Source organism: Mesoplodon bidens, assembly GCF_964165515.1.
Source record: "Mesoplodon bidens genome assembly, chromosome: 1".
In the NCBI taxonomy this organism is placed as follows: Eukaryota; Metazoa; Chordata; class Mammalia; order Artiodactyla; family Ziphiidae; genus Mesoplodon; species Mesoplodon bidens.
The window spans coordinates 72,612,681-72,633,652 of NC_138176.1; the positions used below are offsets into that span (position 1 = coordinate 72,612,681).

Genomic DNA, 20,972 nt, shown 5'->3' on the forward strand with positions numbered 1-20,972 from the left:
GCATTCAAGTAACTAAAACATATTTAGATTTTAATATAAAGGTGTAGTTGAAATAAATGAACATTGATTTCTCATTGACATCACTGGTTTTTGTCCTTCTCTAGAAAATATATTTCTCAAAATATAACTTATAGATTGGTATCACGTTTAACAACTTTTGTGTAGCATGTATTCTAGAGTATGCTAATTGAATAATCAGAAAACCTCAGTATATTTAGCATTCATATATGATCAAATTTTTAGTAAATCTATACATGTTATAATTTTCTTTCAAATTTTAAATGCAATTGAAATATGCAATTATACTATTGATGTAATAATTTTTATATGTCCCTTTGAAAAATTTGTTAGACTTTATTATTTGTGACTATCATAGTAAGTGGAAGTTTAATAAGTGCAAAAGCTCTTCAAGTCATGATATAAATTTTTCATAGAATCATAACATTTTAATAAGCTGTATTAATGTGCTAGATAGCCTCTTTGCATAAGAAAACACAAATATTTAATAAACCTAATGAATAGTAATTTTGCCTGCTGTCTTACACTTTCAATTTTCACACTGGAGAGCATTTTCTCCACTACTTCATAAATGTTTATCACTCTGTGTTTCATGTAAACAAATGCAGGGGATGGCTAGTGACATCCTCCCTCTGTTAGGAGGACTCCAGTCAGAAACCTCCTCACCTTCTAAAATGCAAGCAAGTATACCTCTGCCAGCTGCTTACATCTCCAAAGGTTTTTAGAGAAATATCAATGTGAAATGAGAACTTCTAAGTATGAATAGAGCAACTGAGTATTGTCCCCTACCATTTGAAAAAGCACATTCTTTGCTTGGGGGTGGGCGTGAATATACCTGAACATTTTTCCTCTCAAGTAAACTTTACAAAGTTTTTCATATATACCACATTATAGTTCTTAGAGTTTTATTCATATTTGAATCACATAGTAATTTTTAGTTCTATGGAGTGATCATTTCAAATTTTGTAATGCTATTTTTTATAAACATTTAAAATATAAAGATTAGAAATAGATTAAACCAAACAAATCCTTTCAATAGCTCATCTTCCTCGGCCACTAATTGGAGAAGAATAGAGAATGTGACCCTTTAAAGACTGTATGGCTTCATTCTCCGAATCCTACTACCAGCATAGACTTATATTAATAAAATGCCAAATATCTGCATGCAAAGTAGAAAATTGATTACTCTCATGTAAATACCAAAGAGCTAGACATTTAACAGCACATACAAAAATAGGTCTATATGGTCTATGCTTTTCACTTAGAAATAGTCACGTTAAGATGATATTTAGTTATTGGGTTGGCCAATGTTATGGGAAAACCCCGAACAAACTTTTTGGCCAAGCCGATATTTAATGAGATGGTATATATTTGTGATTTGGATCTAAGATGTAGGGGAAAAAATCTAATTGATAGCCTCTCTCATATATGAATAGAATGGATTTAGAATTTAATGTGTAGAATTATTCATTTTATACAGGAAGAGAAACTGGAGTCTCATTTACAAAACCTGTCCACTCTTATGGCACCAACATACAAGAAACTTGCACCTGATGCATATAATAACCAGGTAAGTTTAAACAGTTATTGACAATGATTAGAACACTTTACTTACTCATTATTGATGGCCTATCTTTCCAAAAATATTTTTGAAGCAACGATTTTCCTTTATTTTTCTAACTTTTTCTCTTCCTAATTGTTGAAACCACTGCAGTGTTCTGTTTTTGATATATGAATGTTTGATATATGAAAATTACACCATCCAAAAGTGTATTTTTGGTCTTTTAATCTGTAAAGATAATGAGCTTTTAAGGCTCACAAGCTGTTTTACCTACTAATCTTGTCCTCATATGGATAATTTTATCTCTGTAAGCAGACTTTAGTGATTAATTGCAATTATATGGCTCATACTATAGGTTCTAACCACCTGTTAAGTGTTTCCACAGCAAGTCTATACATGTAAAGCTATGTAAATGTAAAGCTACTTTATAAGTGTATATACATGTGTCGAGATATGTCAGATTTTGCTAGATTTTTCCCTTTTCTTTTTCCTTTCCTATTTTCTAAGTGTGTGCTCGGTTATACCTATATGGAAGGCCAGGTGATTTGTTCAGAAATGCTCGTGAAGGAGGCAAAAGACCGTAAAGTCTACACTGTTTCAATAACATCAACAGCAAAAGCACTAAGTGAAAGCCTGTTATGAACCAGATGCTGTGTTTAGTCACTGTGGACATTAAGATGAGCAGTGCAGATTCTCTGTCTTTACAAAACTCCTTCCTTAGAGGAGACAGAGATACGTAAAATGCCAGCTATAGAAAAACATGATAACAGCTGTGCTGGAATTATGCACATTTCTGAAGGAACAAAAAGGTTCTCCCTGAAAGTAGAGATGTAAGGTCACAAATGGCCTTGGAGGCCATACAAAGATCTTTGAACTTTATCATATAGGTAAGAGGCCTACCACTGGGATGTTCTAAGTGTATATTGGGGATGGTGAGGGTGAAGTGATTTAACTTGAAAAGGTCACTGAAGCCAAATAAATGAAATACAGCTTAGATTATAGAAGATTAAATTAGAGAAGTAAGCTATTGCAATCACTGGGCAAGAGACGTTAAGGTCCTGATTTAATGAAATAGCAGTAGTGATAGAGAAAATGAAATAAGTATGTGAAATATTTGGTGGAACTTATAAACTTAGTGACCAATCAGATTTGAGAATGAGCAAAAGAGAATTTGAGGGTCCACCAAATTTCTGACTTGGACAGGTGGTTCTATTAGTATTAGGAATCAGTGGGGAAAAGTAAGTTTGGAGGAGATAAGGAGAAGATGACAAATTTCATTTTGGACATGCTAGGTTTGACATACTTCTAGGATAATTAAAAGAAAAATCGGGAGAAAAATCCAGGTTAGCACTGTGATTTGGGAGTTATCAAAATGCAGGAAGTAGTTAGTAGTAAATACAGTTTTTCAGAGTGAAGATTACAAAGAGGAGAAGGGGCTAATGATTTTAATATTTAACATTTTAGGGGTGAGTGGGGGAAGGGAAACCAGTGAAGGAAGGACTGGGGGTAGGAGCAATGGAATAGGAGAGGTTAAAGATTTAAGAGGAAGATTGATAGATGGAGGAAAGCTTGAGGTGATGAGAAGGTATTCAGAGCAGAGTACACAGCAGCATGGATACGGGAAAGCATGAAGTGTGACACATTTTGCAAACATTGTCATTTACTTAATAATGTTAAAGACTCTAAGGGGACTAGATTAGTCTACATAGCAGAGACAGGGCACCAATTCTAGTCAACAATTTAGCTACTCTTGTTTCCATTGTAGACTTTAATGTTTTCCCCAAACCTCAATTCTTCTTTTTTTTCTTTTTAAGTGGGAGCAAAGGAGGCAACTTCAATAATGACTGTCTCTTTATAAGTTGTTCTATGTCACAACCTAGATATTTAGATATATGTTAATGTCTATGAAAATTATTTTAAATGCTATTAATAACAGTGGGATTAATACTGTTATTTTTACAACCTTACCTATTTTAATCAGTGTCACAGAAAAGTATAAGGAATGGTTTGCTACCGTTGTAAAATAATTCTGGTGAGCAAAATAATAAATCAAGCTATAAAAAGAAAATAAATTGAGTCTGTGTTGCTAGATTTCAAGTTTGGCGATTTTCTGTTGAGTGAATTTTTTATAGGGGATATTAATCAAATGGCTTTAACTGGGGAAAGGGACAGAAGAACAAGCATTGATGTTCTTACTCCTTTGATTCCTATTATAGACTGTCATACAAACTTGATTATCTAAGCATTTATATTCTACACTATTACTTTTTGTTTGGAGTATTTTATGCATTTCCTGAACCTGGAATATCTAAAATATGAAGGTACCCCCAAGTTTTTAAGTTATAACAAGATGATTAGGTGTAATTCCTTAGATGTGTTTTAATATTTGTATATGAGTAAATGTGTAGATAGATATACTAAACAATTGGCATGAAGTTTCAGTTAAGCAAGATGAATAAGGTCTACAGATCTGCTGTACAAGCGTACCTATACTCAATGATAACGTACATTTAAAAATTTGTTAAAAGTGTAGCTCTCATGTTAAGTGTTCTTACCACAATAAAATAAAATTTAAATACATACATACATTCATACATTAAAAAATAAATGTAATGTCTATATAAACTAAATCAACTAATGGCTAAGAATGAATAAGGTGTTTTTTATATTGCATGGTAGGTACTACTGGAAAGTTTATCCATATGTTTTAACATGGTTTAGAGACCCCAGAAAACAGCCATGTGATCTTTTCCTACAGTATACATAACACATCAAGGTTATAGGTGCTGTGGAAGTCTACTATTTAGTATTTGCCTCCTTCCCCCAACTGAATATAGTACCTTTATTTCTCATATATGAATGTTCTTCTTTGCTTTGTTCCTTGATTTCATAAAGTCTTATTGCTGAAGTTAAGCTTCATTGGGTCTTCACAGCATTTCTTCTGTCAGCTCCATGGAATTAGAATATAGGTTTTCTTAACTTAAATAGCCTTTATGTCTATCAGTAGAGTTATATTTCTCTATCTTTTCTATGGTTATCTTACCATTAAACTTTAGGACTGAATTAGCAGGCTCAAATCTCAAAATCATGTGCTTTCGTCATGTGTGGAGATGACATTTTAAACCAAGAAAACTTTCTTTGACAATGGAAATATTTTCTGTCTACACTGTTCAGGACGGTAGTTACTAGCCACATGTGGTTACTGAACACTTGATATGTGGTTAGTGCAATTGAGTTAATGAACTTTTCATTTTAATTAATTTAAATTTAAATTGCTACATGTGGCTAGTAGCTGCCGTATTGAACAGCACAGATTTACACCATCAGAAAGCCATGCACTTAGAACTGTCTTCCAGACATAGAGATAAATTTCCAGTAATCCATTCACAGACCCCTGCATGGTATTTCTTATGAGATGGCATGAGTCTAAGGACCAGCTAGATTTTGTATACATTTTTATTCAAGGAACAGAATAAAGCTAACTAGATCACAGCATCGCACAATATTATTACACTAATATATGTGTAATTAGAGTCCCAAAAGGAGGACAGAAAAATATTTTTAAATATAATGGCCAATTATTTTTCAAATTTGTTCAAAACTATAAACCCATCAATCCCAGAAGCTCAGCAAGCCCCAAATGGTGGGGGGTGGGGGGGAGATATGAAGAAACTATATAAAATCACATTAAAATCAATTTGCTTACAGTGATTAAGAGAAAATGTGAAAAGTAGATGGGGGAAAAAAGACATTACTTATAGGGAAAAAATGGATAATAGACACATAAGACTTAAAGTCTGAGAAAGATGCAAGAAAAAAGAGGAAAAACATCCTTAAAGTACAGAAAGAAAAAAAAAAGACTACCAATCTAGAAATCTATAACCAGTAAAAACAACTCTCAAAAGTGAAGGCAAAAATAAAGATTTTGGGGGCTTCCCTGGTGACACAGTGGTTGAGAGTCCGCCTGCCGATGCAGGGGACACAGGTTCGTGTCCCGGTCTGGGAAGATCCCACATGCCACGGAGTGGCTGGGCCCATGAGCCATGGCCGCTGAGCCTGCGCGTCCGGAGCCTGTGCTCCGCAACAGGAGAGGCCACAACAGTGAGAGGCCCACGTACCGAAAAAAAATAAATAAATAAAGATTTTTTTTTTCAGGCATACAAAAGCTGAAATAAATAATTTACTACCACCGACAGACTAAAACTTCAAAAATGTTAAAGGAAGCCCTCTGATAGAAAGAAAAATGATATGATAGAAATCTGGATTGGCAAAAAGGAATGAAAACATCATAAATAGTAGATATGCAAGTAAAAGGACTTTTTCCCCTTATTTAAAAAATTTCTTTACAAGATAGTTATTTTAAAATACATTAAAAATGTAATTTAAGGTTTATAACATGTAAAAGTAGCACAGAGGCTTGGGGATTGGAAGTATACTGTTGTAAGATTCTTATGTTATATACGGATGGAATGGTATATTACTTGAATATAGGTTGTACACTACACTGTAAACCTTAAAGCAGGCAGCCACTAACAAGAAATGTATAACTAATCCCCCAGTAAAGAGATGAGAATGGAATTTATCCCAAAACATATTTTAAAATATGGAACTAAAAGAAAGCTAAAACAAATACAAAACAAATAGCAAATGGTATATTTAATCCCAGCCATATCAAAAACCACATTAAATGTAAATTTTTTTAACACTCCCAATTAAAAGGCAGAGCTTGTTATATTGAATAATCACATTGATAAAGAACAATTGTGATATTTAAAAAAGCAAGAACCAAGAAATACCGTGCTAATGTCAACCAAGAGAAAGCTGGAGTGATGTTAATAGCAAAGTAGATTTCATAGCAAAGAATATTATAAAGAGGATCATTTTACAATGATAAAAAGGTCAGTTTAGCAAGAGAATATGATAATCCTAACTATGCATCTAATAATAGTTTTAAATTTTATTAAACAAAAACTGATACAACTAAAAAAAACAAAGCTACAGATACAGTCAGTTTTCAATATATCTCTCTCAAACCATTAGAACAAGTAGACAGAAAATTAGTAAGGGGACAGAAGACTTGAACAACACTTTTAACGAAATTGATGTTATGTATAGAACTCCCCATGCAATGACAGAATTAACATTATTTTCAAATATACAAGGATGATTTACCAAGATAGTTTATATTCTGGGTCATGAAACAAGTATTGATAAATTTAAAAGCCACAAAATATGTTCTCTGATCACAATGAAATTAAATTGAAAATCTGTACCAGAAGGATACCTACAAAATCCCTAAATATCTGGAAACTTAGCAACTTATTTCTAAATGACCTATGGGCCAAAGAATAAATCACAAGGGAGAAAGTATTTCAAACTGAATGAAATGAAGATGTGACATTGAAATTTATGGGATGCAGCTATGAAGCTTACTTAGGGAAAGATTTATAGCATTGAACATTTATATCAGAAATGTTATATAAAGTCTCAAATCAATGATCTATGTTTATATCCTATGAAGCTTGGAAAAAGAGCAATTTTAGCCATATAAAAGGCAGAAGGAAGGAAAAACTAAAGGTAAGAACAGAAATCAATGAAATAGAATACAGAAAACAGAATATATCAGTGAAATCAAAAGCTAATACTTTTAGTCAATTTGTTCAAGAAAAAATGAGAAGGTACAAATTGTCAATATCAAGAATTAAAGATGAGACACCATTACATATCCTACAGACAGTAAAAGAATAATAATGAAAACATTATTAAAACTTTATGAAAATAAATTAAATGACTTAGATGAAATGGGCAAAGTCCTTGAAAGACACAAATTACCGAAGCTTACTAAAGAAAAAATACCATGAATAGTTCTATATCTATTAAAAATTTGAATTTGTAATTAAAAACTTTCCCAAAAAGAAAATTCCAGGCCCAGATGATTTCCCTTCCAAATTTCACTCATTATTTAAGAAAGGAAGAATAGTTCAATGGAAACTCTTCTAGACAGTAGCAAAGGAGTAAATACTTCCCAACTCATTCTGTGAGGCTGGAAATATCCTGGTACTAAAATCAGACAAGGGCATTAAAGAAAAAATAAAGTCCAATGATGTTCATGAATACTGATGTGAAAATTCTTAACAAAATTTCATCTAAATACATCCAACGATGTGTAAAAGGGATAATATATTATGATCAAATGGAGTTTATTTCAGGAGCAGCTGGTTCATTTAACACTCAAAGATCAATCAATGTGATTCACCATATTAACCAACATAATGGGGAAAACTATCTCAATAGATAGAGAAAAAGCATTTGACAAAATTTAACATCTATAGAAGGAAACTTTCTCAGACTGATAAAGGGCATAGATGAAAAGCCTAAAACTAACATCACACATAATGGTGAAAGAACTAAACTGTTTAGTGTTTTTATGGTAAAGCAGCAAGTTAAAGAAGCATTTCATTCCTTAACTTGCTCAGCTAGGTGGAACTGTAATTTCCTTGCTCCGTTTTGTGACATGAAACTTTTTAATGCTATTTTATTGTGATGGGATCATGCCTATTACCTAAGGTAGGCTTTGCCATCTGTGAAAACTCAGTAAATGGAAAGCTAAAAAATTTTTTAAAACACATTATACATTGGGAACAAGAAAAGCATGTCCATTCTCACCACTTCTAGTTAACATTTTTTTTATCTTCTCAAGTAGGTTTTACTATTTGTTGAAGATATTCTCTGTGCCATATTTATAAACATAAATTTAATATACAATTGTCATACAATAATAAAAATAAAAACTTTTTACTCTTTATCAAATGAATGTTTTCTTAAGAAAATTCAAGGGATGTTTTCAAGAATAGTTCTCATCTTGCCAGCAAGCTTTTTGTGGCAACCTAATTTTTTTAATTGAGGTATAGTTGATTTACAATATTATATGTTTTGCATGTACAACAGAATGATTCTCAATTGTTAAAGATTATACTCCATTTATAATTATTATAAAATGTTGGCTATATTCCTTGTGCTGTATAATATATCCTTGTATCTTATTCTATTTAACATCTAACTGGAAATTTTAGACCATGCAATAGGCAAGAAAAAGAAAATAAAAAGGATACAGATTGAATATGAAGAAATAAAACTATCCTTATTTGCAGACAACATGTGTGTGGAAAGTCCCAAAGAGTCTACCAAAAAACCTCCTAGAACTAATAAATGGTTTAGCACAGTTGCAAAATACAAAAATCGATTGTATTTCTGTATACTAGAAATAAACCATTAAAAATTGAAATGAAAACCAATAACAATTAAAATAGCATCAAAAATATGAAATTCTTAATATATATCTGACAAAAATGTACTAGACCTGTGCACTGAAAGCTACAAAACATTTCTGAGAGAAATTATAAAAGACCTAAATAACTGGAATGATATACCATGTTCATGGATCACAAGACTAAGTATTATTAAGATTTCAGTTTTCCCCAAGTTAATCAATGGATTCAGTACATGACCTATCAAAATGTCACCAGGTGTTCTGAAGGAATTGACAAGGTGATTCTAAATTAAATTGAAATGTAGAGAACCTATAATAATCAAACTTTTTTTTAAAGAACAATTTGAATACCTATACTCCCTGATTTCAAGATTTACTACAAATCCACATTTACTAGTAATCAAGACAGTTGATTATTGGCATATACACACATACATACACACACACACCAGCACACCATTACATAACAAAAGATCAGAATAGAGAGTCTGGAAATAGGTTCAACATGTATGGTCAATTGATTTTCAACAAAGGCAGTTCAATGAGATAAGTGTAAACTTTTTACCCAGCAGTGTTTAAACAGTTGGATATCCATATGGAAAAAAATTCTTTGACTCTTAATCTCACACCCTATGTTAAAATCAACTCAAAATGGATTTATTTATGTAAAATTCTAGAAAATGCAAACTACAATAATCTCTAGTGACAGAAAGCAGATCAGTAGTTGCCTGGGAACAAAGTGGGAAGCATGAATTATAAAGAGGCGTGAGGAAACTTTTGGGAATGATAGATATGTACATTATTTTGATTGTGGTAGTGGTTTCATGTATGTATATGTATGTGTGTGTGTATATATATATAATCATATAGTACAATAAACAGCATATATTTAAAGTGTAAGTCAATTATGTCTCAGTAACACTATTAAATAACTTTACTGTGTCAAGGCATTTGCTCTATTTTGTGTCATTCCATTGTATTTGGGGATATAAAATATAATACTAAGGAACCTTTTTGACCTGCTCAGTACACACGTCTTGTACTTTTTTGTCAAATGTGTGCCTAAAAATTTGAAATGCCTAAGTACTTCCCCAGTCACACACTTGCTTCTATTTTTCAGATTGAATATGAACACAGAGCACCAGAGTGCCGTCTGGGTCTGAAGGAAGGCCGTCCATTCTCAGGGGTCACTGCATGTTTGGACTTCTGTGCTCATGCCCATAGAGACTTGCACAACATGCAGAATGGCAGCACATTGGTAAGTGGTGCTGAGGAGAGCTTAGCAGCATGTCCTGTTGAAGAGTAGAGGACTGGAAGTTAGCAACATTTAGAGTAATATGTTTTCTGCCAGTGTCCCTGCAGAGAACAGTGTTTTCATGAATGATTGATATTGCAAGGTGACACTGTTTTGCATAACTAGTACTCTCATAACAGGCTGGCATGTCACATTAGTGGAAAACTGTATTGACAAGCATGTGAAAATCATGGAAATTCTTGGTGCTAATCTAAACCAGTGACTAAGCCTCGCCAGCTACAATCAGATGCCCAAAAAACTTCTTTCAAAATTCACTGTCAGATATCTAGTAGGTTATAATCAGTTAAGCAAAAAGCCACATATGAGCTAAGGTACCAGTCCAGCTTGCAGAGAAAAGTATAAATGAAAAATGCATCATCGATGTCACACCAACTACTACAGAAGGTTCAAAGTGCAAAAGAACCCATTGTAACTACATACTACAGTGGGTAAAATGGATTGGTCCTTGTATTTGAAGGCTTTGGTAAGGGGAGAAAATGGATCCGTCTTAGGGGGAGCAATGTTGCATACCATCAAAACCCAGGGTGTGGCCTTGCACCTAAAGAGATGACTCAGAGTGGAGATAAAGAATGAAAAAGCTCAAGTACAGAAACTATAAATTAATCAACCTAATGAGTTATCAACATGGATACAGGTGTAATTGAGGAAGATGACCAATGAGACCTAACATGGAAAATAAAGGCAGGCACTATAGTTAAATTATAGTGTAGAAAAGAATTCAGAGAGATAGTAGGCAGTAGTGGAATTAATTCGAGGAATCTGGTGTGAAATTTTTGTTGAGAAACAAAGAAGGTATTGGATTAATGGTCTAGAGCAGGGGCTGGAAAAGTTTTCTGTTAAAAGCTTTGCAGGCCACGTAGGATCTCTGTCATATTCTTTGTTTGGGATTTTTTCAATAAAAAGTTCTTTAAAAAATGCAAAAAATACATTCTTAGTTCACTGGCCATATAGAAACAGGCTGCAAGGCAGTTTGGCCACAGGCCCTAGTTTGCTGATTTCTGATTCAGGAGACCAAACATGAGACTTATCATCCACAATATCTAACACCGTCACTCATCAGGTATCGAACACCTGCTCATTATTTGGAGCCTCTGCTAGATTCTGGGAAGTAGAAGAAATAAATGATAGCTGGAGCTATAGTAGGTCTTAAAGATAACCAGGTTTTTCTCCAGCAAGGTGATGGAGAGTGGGCAGAGGTTGAGAAAGTTTTTGAATGAAGGGGAATTTGTCTCTGATAGGTCACAGGTTCTGTGAGGTGAAATGGAAAGCAGCACTAGAGAGGTAGAAGCGAGTAGGGATAAATTGTGGGAAAAGATGACAAGTGCTCAGAGGCAAGGATTTGGGAAGACTTATGTGTACAAAGTGAAATGCTCATTTTAATACCATTGCATGTTAAACTTATTTATAAAGGTAAATCTAATATAATCATCACATTCCTTTCAAGAGTATCTTTCAATGATTTTGTATTACCTTGGGTTTTAAATAACTGTGGTCGCATTTTCTCCATTAATTAAAAACACTAAATACTAAAAGCTAGTATTTTAAAACCAACAGTCTTTCATCAAAGCCAATGTGATTGTGGCCAACAAAAGAAAAAAGTACTATCAAATTATCAAAGCAGCAGAAGTAGCTTTTTTTTTTCTCTGCAGAAGAGAAATGACTGAGAAGAGAAACAATAAATTAGATTTCATAAAGTACAGAGGAGGGAAAAGAAAGGTAGAAGCAGTGTTAACTTACATATTACCTGTATCAATCAAATCTTCAATTTTATATTATTTAGATTTCACTTTGGTATCCTGTGGAAATTTCTTAAACACAGTTAAGGAGAGTTAGCTGTGAGGAAAGATGTGAAATCTCTTTGTGTACAAAGTATGAGATGAGGCGAATGTGATGTTAACAAAAGCAGAGGAAGTCATTTGGTAGAGGAAACTTGTAGCTTCTTTTTGAAGCTTCTTCCCTTAGAAATGTATGTGAAGAACAGGGTCACTGCAGGTAACAGTTCCTGATAGATTCCAAAAAAAAAAAAAGTCAACATGAACTTGTTTATCTTGATGTACATCTTGATGCAATTTTCATTAATAACAGACAATCATGGCTTTATGGTAACAAACCAATCTGGTCCAGTAGGCCAGCACCACAAATCTAAATATTGTGAAGAGAAAACACATGCACACATACACCAGCTGTCATCTGGACTGAAACTGAGTCTGTGCTGTCTTATTTCCCTACCAGGTATGCACCCTCACTAGAGAAGACAATCGAGAAATTGGAGGAAAACCTGAGGATGAGCAGCTCCATGTTCTGCCTCTCTACAAAGTCTCTGATGTGGATGAGTTTGGGAGTGTAGAAGCTCAGGAGGAGAAAAAACGAAATGGTGCCATTCAGGTACTGAGTTCTTTTCGACGGAAAGTCAGGATGTTAGCAGAGCCAGTCAAGACATGCCGACAGAGGAAACTAGAAGCCAAGAAAGCTGCAGCTGAAAAGCTTTCCTCTTTGGAGAACAGCACAAATAAGAATGAAAAGGAAAAGTCAGCCTCCTCTCGTACAAAACAGATCGAAAATGGAAGCCAGGTGAAACAGTTGGCAGGTAAATTTAATGTGAAGCATTGTAGATATATGTGTTACGTGACACTTATTTTAAAAATGAACATTGTTAACTTTGGAAGATTATGTTCAATCATGGTCTTAGTTCTGTACTGGAATTTTCTCTAAAGTAGCAAGACCCAGGCTTTGTTCTTGGAGATGGTAGTGAGGTGTGGCATCAGCCCCAGTGTGAGGGAGAAGTTTGGATTTTATTCTATAATAAATGGCAAAGTTTTATGGTAAGTGATATGGTGAAATTAGTGTTAATCCATCAACGACAGACAAGCCAAATTAGAGGTAGAGGAACTAATAGTTTGGAGATTGATGCAGTAAACCAAGAGTGAAGTAATAAGAGCTTGAGTTTTGGTGGTAGCAATGAAGATATAGCATAAGATGACAGAAGCAAATTCTTCCAAAATGATTATCAATACGTTAGTGACAAACCATTAGAATGAAGGAGAAAAAATATTTAAGGATGACTCCCAAGTTATAAGCCTAGATAATTAAAACAGTACTATTTATTGAGGTAAGTTTGAAAATAAGATTTATGAGGGAAGGGCAGGAGAATAAGATACCTTTCTTTAGCCATGTTGAGTCTGAGGTTTATGAGAGGAATCAACATATAGCTCTTAAAAAGCTTTTACCCATCAAAATAGATCACATCTGTAGTAATAGCAATAGAGCATTATTTATCAATGATAGTGGATATTCTGTTTCTTGCTTTATCTACAGTTAATACTCTAAAAAGAGAAATCATACAATGTGATGTCCATATCCAAATTTCAGAGATGGTATTGGCCTAGCCATTAACAAAAGAAAAATGCATATCTTTTGCATTAGTGTAATGCTCTGCTTAGAACCAACCGTCTTTGCTTCACAAAGTCAAATCTCCCTACTGATTGATTTTGAAGCTCAGGGATAAAACTAAGTAATTTAGAATAATATGTCAAAGATGTTTAATAGATATTTGTTGATTGGTTGACTTACACTAAGAGAAGTAAATCCTATCCACTCCCTGATATCTCTTTTAAGTTAGCTATAAAGTACAATCAGTTAGAACTTTGTGTCTAGTTCCTTCTAACTGGCCTCTGCAGTGATTGTTTCAGTTCTCAGGACTGCCACTGCGGCTCCATTTATCTGTTCTCATCTCATATTACTCTTTCTTTTAAGTGTGGTCATGAAACAGAAGTATGACTTTTAAAAGTTTCATTTACAAAGCTGTAAGTTCCTTTAAAGTTGTATCTACAACTGTGTAAATTTCCTTCCTGGAAGGCACGCTAATGAAATAGGGTTTGCCAATTGTATAAGGTGCTTTGGGTATTTAAATGAATGTCATTCTTTTACTCATAACATTGCTGAATCTTCCATAACAAATTTTTTGCTACATTACCTATTTAACATATTTGATTGCATGCCAGGCAATGGAGAAATAAAGTAAAATAAGACATGGTCCTTTCCCTCAAGGGACTACTTTGCAGTGAGGTGAGGAGGGGACTAAAAATGGATAATTCCAGTACATTATGACTGTTGCTTTATCTGACTGATGTTTGCAGTGGCTATGACAAAGTATTACAAAAGCACTAGAAGTTGGGTTTATAGACGGCTTCCTTGAGGAAGTGATAACTATGTCAAGGAAGGACAGGGAGATGGGGAGGAGGGGGCAGGGCACTTCAAGTAGAGAGTGTGGCTTGATCAAATGCGCAGAAGCTCCAGAGAACACGATGCTCTCAATGGAATGGCTTTTGGATGTTTTATTACATTTTTCACCATTTACCAAAATGTACTGCTGTGTGCTCTGCCATTTTATTTCTAATGCTCTAGACACAAAAAATTGTGCCAGACAGTGATTAGAGAGCTGTGACATTGCTCTTGTCCTCGTGTGATGGGTGTTGCATAATTCTAGTGATGGTTCTCACATACATGTAGACATCCTCACTAGTTCTCATAAAGTGCTGATCGAGCATGTTTGTCCTTGCTCTCTCTTATCCTGTCCACAGAACTTCTGCGACTTTCAGGACCAGTCGTGCAGCAGCCCCAGCCCCAACTGCAGAAGCAGCTTCCACAGCCACAGAAGCAGCCACCACAGCTGCAGCAGCCACATCACCCCTTCACTGATAACCCTCAGTCAGAGTCTGTCAGCTCTTACACTTCTTCTGGATCCACCAGTCTATACACGAGAAGGCCCAATCCAGTTAGTCCTTATCCAAGCTCTTCACACACTTCAGATATTTATGGAGGCGCCAACCCTATGAACCTCTATTCCACCTCATCCCAAGCTGCAGGTTCATATTTGAATTCTTCTAATCCTATGAGCCCCTACCCTGGGCTTTTGAATCAGAATAACCAATATCCATCATCATATCAATGCAATGGAAACATATCAATGGACAAGTGCTCCCAATATCTGGGTTCCTATTCTCCCCAGTCTCAGCCCATGGATCTATACAGGTATCCAAACCAAGATCCTCTGTCTAAGCTAAATCTACCACCCATCCATACGCTTTACCAGCCGAGGTTCGGAAATAGCCAGAGTTTTACTTCTAAGTACTTAGGTTACGGAAACCAAAATATGCAAGGAGATGCCTTCAGCAGTTGTACTCTTAGACCAAATATACACCATGTAGGTACATTTCCTCCTTATTCCGCTCATAAGATGGATGGCCACTTCATGGGGGCTGCCTCTCGATTACCACCCAATCTGAGCAATCCAAACACAGACTATAAAAATGGTGAGCATCACCCATCTTCTCATTTAATCCATAACTACAGTGCAGCTCCGAGCATGTTCAACAGCTCTCTTCATGCCCTGCATCTCCCAAACAAGGAGAATGACATGCTCTCCCACACAGCAAATGGGTTATCTAAGACGCTTCCAGGTCTTAACCATGATGAAACTGCTTCTGTCCAAGAAGGCTTCCACAAAGTACACGATGCTGGCAGTCAGGAAAAGCAGCCTTGTGCTGCTGACGACAATGACGAGGTCTGGTCTGATAGCGAGCAGAGCTTCCTGGACCCTGACATTGGGGGAGTGGCTGTGGCTCCGACTCATGGGTCCATTCTCATCGAGTGTGCAAAGCGCGAGCTGCATGCCACAACCCCTTTAAAGAATCCCAACAGGAATCACCCAACCAGGATCTCACTCGTCTTTTACCAGCACAAGAGCATGAATGAGCCAAAACATGGCTTGGCGCTCTGGGAAGCCAAAATGGCCGAGAAAGCCCGCGAGAAAGAGGAGGAGTGTGAAAAGTATGGCCCAGACTATGTGCCTCAGAAAACCCACGGCAAAAAAGTGAAACGGGAGCCCACTGAGCCGCATGAACCTGCCGAGCCCACTTACCTGCGCTTCATCAAGTCCCTTGCCGAAAGGACCATGTCCGTGACCACAGACTCCACAGTAACTACATCTCCATACGCCTTCACTAGGGTCACGGGGCCTTACAACAGATACATATGATGTCGCCCCTTGTGTTGGTTACCTCATTTGAAAAGACCACAACCAATCTGTCCATAGTGTAGTTCTCATGATGTGGGCAGTGGGGAAAGGACACAGTATTCCTGACAAATGTGGTGAGATGAACCTCAGCTCACCAGCAAAGAAAGAGGTCATCTTACCATAGCACTTAATTTCCACTGACTCCTAAGTGGTCACAGATGGAATCTAGGCAAAAGACCAAAGCATTCTATGCAAAAAGAAGGTGGAGAAGAAAGTGTTCCACAATTTACATTTTTAAACACTGGTTCTATTATTGGACGAGATGATATTTAAATGTGATATTTTTCCCCCTTACAACTCTACACATCTGTGACCACTTTTAATAATACCAAGTTTGCATAGTCGTGGAACACAAATCAAACAAACAAGTACTGTAGTATTACAGGGGCAGGAATCTTAAAATACCATCTGGTGCTGAATATACAATGTACTGAAATACTGGAATTATGGCTTTTTAACATGCGGTTTTTACTGTAATCTTAATATTAACTTTTATTTATCAAAATAGCTACAGGAAGCATAAATGAATAGACAGCAAAACACTGAATTTGTTTGGATGTTCTAAGAAATGGTGCTAAGAAAATGGTGTCTTTAACAGTTGAAAATTAATGCCTTTATATCATCAAGATGCTATCAGTGTACTGCAGTGCCCTTGAATCATGGGGGTACCTTTTCATTCAAGTTTTTAATCGTAATTACCTATTCTTACACAAGCTTAGTTTTTAAAATGTGGACATTTTAAAGGCCTCTGGATTTTGCTCATCCAGTGAAGTCCTTGTAGGACAATAAACATATATATGTACATATATATATACACACAAATATGTATATGTGCACAAACATGTATATCTATAAATATTTTAAATGGTGTTTTAGAAGCACTTTGTCTACCTAAGCTTTGACAACTTGAACAATGCTAAGGTACTGAGATGTTAAAAAAAAAAAAAAGTTTACTTTCATTTTAGAATGCAAAGTTGATTTTTTTAAGGAAACAAAGAAAGCTTTTTAAATATTTTTGCTTTTAGCCATGCATCTGCTGATGAGCAATGTGTCCATTTTTATTATAGCCAGTTAAATCCAAAACGGGACTTATTGGATTCAAGGGAATACATTAGTCCACAAAATACATGTTTTCTGGTGCTCATCTCACATGCTATACTGTAAAACAGTTTTTTACAAAATTGTATGACAAGTTCATTGCTCAAATATGTAGAGTTTTATGAATTTTCTGTTAACTGCAGGTAGTGATTAACCGCATGCTACAGACTCAACAAAGCTAGTTCACTTAAGCAATGCTATTTTATGGATCTGTATGCTCTTCAGCGCTGCCTTTGTGTTGATAATTGTACATTGTGATATTGTCATTTCTTAGCTTAAGTGTCCTCTTTACCAGGAAGATTGAGCAGACTGATGCCTGCATAAGATTAATAAACAGGGTTAGTTCCATGTGAATCTATTAATTAAAAGAAAAAAAAAACAGGCAGCTGGTTTGCTGTGGTGGTTTTAAATCATTAATTTGTATAAAGAAGTGAAAGAGATGTATAGTAAGTAAATTAAATTGTAAACAAAACTTTTTTAACGCAATGCTTTAGTATTTTAGTACTGTAAAAAGAAATTAAATATATATATATATATATATATATATGGATTTGAAGCAGAATTCACATCATGATGGTGCTACTCAGCCTGCTATAAATATATCATAATGTGAGCTAAGAATTCATTAAAGGTTTGAGTGATGTTCCTATTTGTCATATACCTCAACACTAGTTTGGCAATAGGATATTGAACTGAGAGTGAAAGCTTATAGCATTGTGTACCATCATTTTTTTCCAAGTCTTTTTTTTATTAAAAAAAAAAAAGCATACCTTTTTTCAATACTTGATTTCTTAGCAAGTATAACTTGAACTTCAACCTTTTGTTCTAAAAATTCAGGGATATTTCAGCTCATGTTCTCCTTATGCCAACATGTCACCTGTGTTTATGTAAAATTGTTGTAGGTTAATAAATATATTCTTTTTCAGGGATTTAACCCTTTTATTTTGAATCCCTCCTATTTTACTTGTATATGTCCTGATGTAACTAAAACTAATTTTGTAAATCTGTTGGCTCTTTTTATTGTAAAGAAAAGCATTTTAAGAGTTTGGAGAATCTTTTGACTGTTTCAAGCAGAAAAAAATTACATGAAAATAGAATGCACTGAGCTGATAAAGGGAAAATTGTAAGGCAGGAGTTTGGCAAGTGACTGTTGGCTAGAGTCCTTAACTCTCTAAATAAAGATGTTTTGATCCTGTAACCAATACAGGCACAGATCCATGAGGACTTCTCTACACAAACAAAACACTTAGGGGGATGGTGTGCAATCAACTGTACAATTATGTCTTAGTCTGTGTACATTTTTGCTTACTAACATTTCAAATAAATTCTTAATCAACAGAGGCCTTTGAGTTTTATTGGTCAAATCTTTATAACATGGCTTTTGTCTTTTAAAAAATTTCTCCAGTTTTTGGCTGTAATCAATTTACAGGCATTTCAAGAACATTTGTATTTGTCAAACTGCATGATTTTAATATTTTGCATATACCATATATCTAACCCCAAATATTTGATTACTTCATGCACATTTGTTGGTTTTGAGTCAGCCATCCCAATATGAGTGAATATTTGGTTTCTGTATCATCCACTGTCATTTGTCAAACTGCTGGCCAACAAGAGCAGGAAGTATAGTTCGGGGGTTTGAGGAGAGGTTAGGTAGGGAGGAAGAGAGGAAATTGAGTGGCATATTGTAAATATCAGATCTATAATTGTAAATATCAAACCTGCCTCAGAATGAATGGAAAGCAGATCTCCCATTTGCTTATATAGGAATATCAGGTTGACTATATAGCCATACTTGAAAATGCTTCTGAGTGGTGTCAACTTTACTTGAATGAATTTTTCATCTTGATTGACGCACAGTGGTGTACAGTTCACTTCTAAAGCTAGTGGTTAACTTGTGTAGGAAACTTTTGCAGTTTGACACTAATATAATGAATTCTGTGTGCATTTTTCTACGCTTTTTTAAAAAACAGTTTCATTTTCATGAGATGTTTGGTTGTCTATAAAAATCTGAGGATGGTTATAAATACTGTAAGTATTGTAATGTTATGAATGCAGGTTATTTGAAAGCGTTTATTATTATATCATTCCTGATAACGCTATGTGAGTGTTTTTAATAAAATTTATATTTATTTAATGCACTCTAAGTATTGTTGAAGTTTCTATTTACTGCCTGAATTACTGCCACCTCAGTGAGGCAAAAGGGAATGAAAAGAAATTGCTTTTTAAAGATACTTTGTAGATGGTGATTCTTAATAGTGAACTATAAGGTGACATCGAAATAATTAAGGCCAACATATTTCTCTAGTTATTCAACTTTGTTTTCAAGCTTACTTGTTAGCCCCTTCACTTTGCATGTGTAGCCAGTGTAAGTCAGGAGTGGTGTAACAGCACTTCTGCTGACCACAGGCTGACCATCCCTCCTGGTGTAGAGTCTGACGGCTATCGGTGACAGCAGGGACGCCAGGGTTGAGTTCATAGGTCTAAGGCCAGCCCTGCTCTCAGATTCTCATTTTCCTCTTCAAGTCCACCCTTCAAGGAAAATTCCTCTCCTGTCTATCGGAAAGGCAGGCAATATTAGGCAATGGGAGTGGGAAGAGGTAGCCTGGGAGGCACCAGACAAATGTGCATGTCCTCACCCACCCCACATGGCTTCAGGGAGCCAGAGGCTAGATTGTCCTCTCTACTCCTTCCCCTGTCATGTCAATCACCCCTCACACAACCCCAGTGCACTCCTGCCGAAACACTTTCTAGAAACACAAGATATCAAACACAGTTACTAGTTCTACTTAGACTGAGTCTTCCAACCCTCACCCTGACCCCTTCCGAAATTGGTAGGGAAGTCATTTACATCATGCCTGAAGTAAGGGAATTCCCTTTCCCATACTTTTCTCTCTCTTCAGCCTGGGTCAAATAGTCAGGCCTGAGCCCAGGAAATCTTTGAACTTCTAGCCTGGGTGATTTCTCCAGCACTCTACTCAAAGCCAGGATGTTAAGAGGAGAAGCAACATCATCATTAAAAAACAATGGTTCACCATTTTTTTTTTTTTTAATTTCAACCCTCTGGGGGTGTTGTCAACACTCATTTCATGATCCATCCTCTGGTTGGACCTTGGGAACCTCCCACTCTTCACATTTGCTAGTCTCCACTGTGCAGGGCAAGGGGAATTTAAGGTTCTGTGAGCACAAAAACTTTTCCTGCCAGGGCCCATCCAGATCCCACTAGTGGAGGCTGGTGATGCCAGTGCCCTGTAAATGAAGGTGCAGGCAGCCCTGCTGCTTCTAAGCCCGCAGGTGGAGAGGGGAGACAGCTGGCAATAACAAATGAGCCAGCATCACAAAGCTTTATTGACCCTTTGCCTCCTCTGGAAATAATTGCCGAGAATGAACCTTTTCATGCAAGCAGGCATGCACACAGCTGCCCTGTCACACAGTACCACTTGCTCCTTTCCTTGGTCTCTTCAGTTGATCTATCCTAAAAACCCTCCCTCCTGCTTTGGGTAATTCGAGCTTCTCTTCGACTCCTGCCTGATTCTGCTCTGTACCAAATCAGCTATGTAAGAACCAGATTCAGTGAGAAAAGACCTTATTCATCAAGGAAACTTCTCCTCAAGCTTCAGAGAATTTTTATTTG

The 20,972-nt window shown here is 35.7% G+C and overlaps 1 protein-coding gene across 1 annotated transcript in view; it reads left to right on the plus strand.

The window, feature by feature from the left end:
* TET2 (tet methylcytosine dioxygenase 2) overlaps positions 1 to 19,479 on the plus strand; it is a 137,257-nt gene extending 117,778 nt beyond the window's left edge. The window contains exons 8-11 of the mRNA XM_081251958.1: positions 1,499 to 1,588; positions 9,970 to 10,107; positions 12,397 to 12,751; positions 14,745 to 19,479. Coding sequence (XP_081108084.1) covers positions 1,499 to 1,588; positions 9,970 to 10,107; positions 12,397 to 12,751; positions 14,745 to 16,201 — 2,040 coding nt within the window. The 3' untranslated portion in view covers positions 16,202 to 19,479. The remainder of the gene's footprint in view (positions 1 to 1,498; positions 1,589 to 9,969; positions 10,108 to 12,396; positions 12,752 to 14,744) is intronic.
* Positions 19,480 to 20,972: the final 1,493 nt, after the last annotated feature.